The following is a 3822-nucleotide window of genomic DNA, read 5'->3' as shown; positions in this document are numbered from 1 at the left end:
GTAGAATAAGCCAGAGCTCAGGGGACTTCTTAACTCTCGCCTACAGTATACTGTAGTCTATATATTTATATATTTTAATATTTAAGTGAAAATGCAATAAGGCGAAAATGTATGTAGATGAAATTTCCTATATTACACAGTACTCCATTCTTATGCAGGGAGGTTACTTTGTAGTTGTTTTTGTTAGGTTTGACTATTATTTATGAAAACTAGAGTTCGTTGGAAAACTTTACCAAAAATATGTTATGTGTACAGTACGGACTTCTCTGTTCCCCCCCCCCCCCCCCCCCCACGCTGTAAATAAAACATGTGATTGGAATTTGTTCAATTTGTTTGGAATTTCCGTTTATATTTCGTTATTATTTCGTCACCGTCATGGCAACCCATTATATTTTTTAATTTAAAATTTATTTTACGTAATTGTTGTAATTTTATGTAAAGGATTTTTCGCATGTAGAGCACTTGTAAGGTTTCTCTCCTGTATGAACCAATAAATGTTTCTTCAAATAGCCTTTGGATGTAAAGGATTTTTCACATGTAGAGCACTTGTAAGGTTTCTCTCCTGTATGAACCAATGAATGTTTCTTCATATCGCCTTTGGATTTATAGGATTTTTCGCATGTAGAGCACTTGTAAGGTTTCTCTCTTGTATGAACCAATGAATGTTTTATCATATGAGTTTTGGTTTTATAGGATTTTCCACATGTAGAGCACTTGTAAGGTCTCTCTCCTGTATGAAACAATGAATGTCTCTCCATATCGCCTTTGGATTTAAAGCATTTTTCACATGTAGAGCACTTGTAAGGCCTCTCTTCTGTATGCACCACCGAATGTTTTATCATATGAGGTTTGGTTTTATAGGATTTTCCACATGTAGAGCACCTGTAAGGTCTCTCTCCTGTATGAACCAATGAATGTTTTTTCATATGAATTTTGGTTTTATAGGATTTTCCACATGTAGAGCACTCGTAAGGTTTCTCTTCTGTATGAACTAATGAATGATTCTTCATACTAACTTTGGTTGTAAAGGATTTTTCACATGTAGAGCACTTGTAAGGTCTCTCTCCTGTATGAACCAATGAATGTCTCTCCATATCGCTTTTGGATGTAAAGGATTTTTCGCATGTAGAACACTTGTAAGGTCTATCTCCTGTATGAACCAATGAATGTCTCACCATATCGCCTTTGGATTTAAAGTATTTTTCACATGTAGAGCACTTGTAAGGTCTGTCTTCTGTATGAACTAATGAATGATTCTTCATACTAACTTTGGTTGTAAAGGATTTTCCACATGTAGAGCACTTAAAAGGTCTCTCATCTGTATGAAACCATACATGTTTCCTTATATCGCCTTTGGATGTAAAGGATTTTCCACAAGTAGAGCACTTAAAAGGTCTCTCATCTGTATGAAACAATGAATGTATCTTCATATTGCCTTTGTCTTTAAAGGATTTTCCACATGTACAGCACTTATAAGGTCTCATTTCTGTATGAACTAGTGTGTGTCTCTTCATATAGTATTTTGATGCAAAGGGTTTTTTGCATGTTGGGCACTTATAATGTAAAGGATATATCGCTAAATGGATCAACAAATGTCTTTTTACAATAACATGGTGTTTTTGGAAAAAAGTTTTCCCACATGCCAAACATTTAAAGGGACGCTCTCCCGTGTGATACAATATATGAGCCTTCAGTGCGGATGGAGTTGAAAAACTTTGCACACATAGTAGACACTTAAGAGGAAATTTTTTGAAGCAAGTTAACATTTCTACTTTTGCAATTTTTATATCTATAAATCTTATCACATAAGCTAGTAACTAATTAGAAAAGTCATAGATTCGTATGTAACTAAAACTTGTTTGTAGGCCTTGTTAAGTGGCTAGTAGTTACATGGTAGGCTATCTCTTTCACTCAACGTTGAATCACCTCATAGTCAAATCTTGCAATGCGTATTAGATATTTTTACAATACACTTGAGGGATTTTCCTTTTTCTCTTGTCTTCTTTATTCTTCTTTTGCATTATATTACTTTTCTTTAATCAATTTAATCTGTTGTTTTAATTCTTTTTTGTCTTGACCTAAAACAGAAATGTTTATTGAAACTCAAATTCTAGTCAAACAAAACAAATTGTTTTATTAAACTTGTGTAGGGAAACATAACATTTGGAGTGGTTCTTCAAAGTATTACATCAGGGAGTATATCAATTAATTAGTTCTTTTAAAGTGATTAAACTATATTCTCCTCTCTTTTGTCTTCTCTTCTAAGAAAGATCATACCTACCTTATAAAACCATTTATTAATATATTTAAATGGATTGACCAATCAATTAACAATATTTAAATTTCTACTAGCGTGAGAATATCATAAATATCCAAATATAGGGCTTAACTGTTTTTCTCAACATTTAAAAAAATGCCACTAACCAATAACACCTCAAATCCGAACACCGCTTAATATGAATCACCTGTTGCAGAGAAAACTTAGTCGTATTTAAAATAAAAGAAAAACTATCTATTATTCTTATTTTGTAGGAATTTCTCGTGTACAGCAAAACAATTTTATTTATGAACCGATTTTGATGATGTAATTGTCAAATTAAATGGAATTCTCTGTAGAAGTCATGGAATAATTTGTGTCACGCTCAGTTTAGTGTGCTTCACTCTATTGTATTTTAAAGTTTCCATGTATTTTTAAAGATCAAACTAATAAACGGTATCAGCATTCTGACACATACTTTCTCCCATAAGCCTGTCAGCAACCTTTATCATAGTAAGCGGTGAGAGTAAATATGATATTTTATGGTTAAAAATTAAAAAAGTTTCAATAACCTTTGAACCGTAATTGTTACAGCAATGGGGAGTTTGACTATTTTTTTAGAATTTTAAGGACCATAACATATTAACTTTGATAAATACCAGTTTTTTTCCAAAATTCCGAATTTTTTTATTATTTTATTGTTTTTTATAGGAAAATGACATATGTTACAATCACTTTTGAACCTTATTTTTTACGGAAATGGATTTCTTTTTGTTCTGAATTAAAAGGACTATAGCATATTAAACGTTTTTAGAAAATCGTTTAGGCCATTTTCGAGAAAATTCTATTTTGGCGTTGTTTTATGGGAAAATTCCCATAACAAATCAAATATAAAAAAAGAAAAAACTTTCAAAATGTTTAGGACCATGACATACTAAGTTAAATCAAAACCATGTTTGTTAAATCCTATCGTTATTATATGGGGTTTTTATGGGAAAATAACATAATTTACAATACTTTTGAACCATAACTTTTACAGAAATTTTATTTGTACCATTTTGTTCAGAATTTAAAGGGCTATACCATAGTAAATTGTATGAAAATCGTTCGGACCATTTTTGAGAAAATCCGATTTTTCCGTTATTTTATGGGTTTTTATGGGAAAAACAAACAATGAAAGTCTAAATTTCAAAAAAATTATAAAAACACCTGGAGATATCAGAGATTAGTACCTACATATCAAGTTTCATCAAAATTGGACTACAGGTGTAGTCTGTAGCTCTTTCATAAAAACCCCCTTTTCTATTCTGTAATTTTAATATTTACTTTTTCTGTTTATTCATCAGTTAACTGTCAAAATACAACGATAACAATTATTAGTATATCTATTAACAGTAGAAGGAAATGTGACAAAAAATCACACAATGTTGGATTTTTGGACATTTGTAATTTTATTTCTTAAGTAGGTAGGCCATGTATTCTATGGAAAAGTACCGGCATTAACGATGTCGTCGAAAAGGTTGTTATGAATAAATAGGTAGGCGTACGTACCCAAGAGATGGGCT

At 31.4% G+C, this 3822-nt stretch overlaps 1 protein-coding gene across 1 annotated transcript; it reads right to left on the bottom strand.

The window, feature by feature from the left end:
* Positions 1–431: 431 nt before the first annotated feature.
* Positions 432–1535, bottom strand: LOC129002763 (zinc finger protein 708-like). The gene has a single exon (XM_054430806.1). The coding sequence runs from the start codon at positions 1512–1514 to the stop codon at positions 432–434; it is 1083 nt and encodes a 360-aa protein (XP_054286781.1). The 5' UTR covers positions 1515–1535.
* Between the last annotated feature and the right edge of the window lie 2287 nt (positions 1536–3822).

This window comes from Macrosteles quadrilineatus, unplaced genomic scaffold (genome assembly GCF_028750875.1).
Source record: "Macrosteles quadrilineatus isolate MER2022 unplaced genomic scaffold, UCM_ALF_1.0 Scaffold_1__1_contigs__length_201487025, whole genome shotgun sequence".
NCBI lineage: Eukaryota > Metazoa > Arthropoda > Insecta > Hemiptera > Cicadellidae > Macrosteles > Macrosteles quadrilineatus.
The sequence above is the reverse complement of the archived record's forward strand: the minus strand, read 5'-3'. Positions and strand labels throughout refer to the sequence as shown.